This window comes from Sitophilus oryzae, unplaced genomic scaffold (genome assembly GCF_002938485.1).
Source record: "Sitophilus oryzae breed Bouriz unplaced genomic scaffold, Soryzae_2.0 scaffold_1063_pilon_pilon, whole genome shotgun sequence".
NCBI lineage: Eukaryota > Metazoa > Arthropoda > Insecta > Coleoptera > Curculionidae > Sitophilus > Sitophilus oryzae.
This window is the reverse complement of record NW_022145686.1, coordinates 1,394,999-1,396,988: the sequence shown is the minus strand read 5'-3', so window position 1 is coordinate 1,396,988 and position 1,990 is coordinate 1,394,999. Positions and strand designations below refer to the sequence as shown.

The 1,990-nt window shown below is 41.5% G+C and overlaps 1 protein-coding gene across 1 annotated transcript; it reads left to right on the top strand.

Moving 5' to 3' along the window:
* The first annotated feature begins 858 nt into the window (after positions 1-858).
* Positions 859-1,242, top strand: LOC115879013. The gene has a single exon (XM_030895644.1). The coding sequence runs from the start codon at positions 859-861 to the stop codon at positions 1,240-1,242; it is 384 nt and encodes a 127-aa protein (XP_030751504.1).
* The last annotated feature ends 748 nt before the right edge of the window (positions 1,243-1,990 follow it).

Sequence of the window (1,990 nt, the reverse complement as noted above, 5' to 3'; positions counted from 1 at the left end):
CTGCAGCAAGTAAACTGAAAAATAAAAAAGCTCCTGGCCCGGACTACATACCGGTGGAAGTTATCAAAATTGCTGCTATGTAAGACCCTCAAAGAATCACTGAGATCCTGAACAAGTGTCTTATCAACAGACAGTTTCCAAATTCGTGGAAAATTGCCAAACTTGTTCTAGCAGAGAAACCCAATAAAGATGGAAGTCAAGAATTTGAGGATGGAAACAGACTACATCCAAATCAATATGGGTTCCGCAGAGGCAAATCTACTATAGACGCGTTAAACATCGTTACGAGTAACGTAGACCGTATTAAAACGAAATCGTATAAGAACAGGGGATACGCGGCACTGCTTACATTAGATATTAAAAACGCATTCAATTCTGCCCCATGGACAGGAATTGTTGAACAATTAGAGAGCATGAAGATCAGTAAATACCTCATCGTTATGATTAAGTTTTTCTTGTCAAAAAGATATGTAATTGCAGAAAACGGCAAAAAACACAAGATGACGTGCGGGGTATCGCAGGGGTCCATTCTAGGACCGACCTTGTGGAACATCTTCTATGACCAGATCCTGAGGGTCGATATTGGACCAGGTAATCTACTGATTGCTTATGCGGATGATCTGGCTGTCCTGATCATCGCTCCGACCATCACTATTTTCGAGGAAAAGATACAAATAGCTGCCCTAACTATAATCAATAAGTTGGATAGAATGGACATACATCTGGCACCAGAAAAATCAGAACTAGTCGTTCTGGTAGTTAAGAAGCAAGACGACGAACTTAAATATCCAATTGGGAAATTGTCACATCAGACCTCAAAAGGCAATAAAATATATGGGTGTTTGGTTTGATTCGGGGATGCGCATGACTACGCATGTCCTTAAAATCAGGTACAGGACGGTTGATACCATCAAACAGCTGACCAGAATCACTCCCAATATTAGAGGCCCCAGTGACGGAAAGAGGAGAATGCTTGCCTCGGTTGTGCATTCAATGATCCTGTACGCCTCGCCCATTTGGAGCAGGGCAACAGACTATAAATACTATGAAAAAGTCCTCGAGAAAATTAACAGAATGCTAGCACTACGCGTAGTGTCGGCGTATCGTACAATTTCCAGAGAAGCTGTTCTCGCTCTAGCAAAAATCCGCCCAATTATCCTACAAATCGAGGAAAGAAATTTAATATACAGGCACGGCTCAGGGTATCGATCAGAGGCTAGGAAGATAATACTGGACAAATAACAGAACAGATGGGAGGCATACCAGGGTCGAATTAAGATATTTATCCCGGACATGAGGGTTTGGATAAACAACACGTGGACGAAAACGGATTACTACATCACCCAGGCGATGACAGGGCACGGTGCTTTTGGAGAATACCTGTTTAGAATAACTAAGGCTGAATCCACAAAATGCTGGTATTGTGAAGCATCAGACACGGCCAATCACATATTATTCGAGTGTAGTAGGTATTCGGAGACCAGAGCATCGGCGGAACAAATATGCAAGGTTAAAATAACAAGGGAAAATGTCGGCGGGCTTATGATGGAAAGTAGAGAGAACTGTGAAGCAATCACCAGGATGGTGAGAGCCATCATGCTTAAAAAACAGGAAGATGAAAAGTTAAAAATTTGGCAGACACAGACATAAGTGGCGAAACAATCTTCAGTCTTGAAGTAATGCCGCAAGGCGGTTCCGAGATTGGAGAGGTAACTCTACAGATGGGTTTTTAGTGGGTATGGCTCGGGTGAGAGGTGACCCTCACACTCTGGCTGTAAATGGATTTTCCCATCTATAAAAAAAAGGTCGACTCTAATATATCTGCCACTCCTTCTACATTCTACATCTGTAAGATTCATCTTCTGTATAGTCTTTTATATTGATCTTGTCGTCGCTGGTTATTAAAAATTACAATATAATTCCACTAACCTGATCAGTAAATGAAGTCAAAGTAAACAAGAAAACAACGGAAAAATTTATAATGACGGAC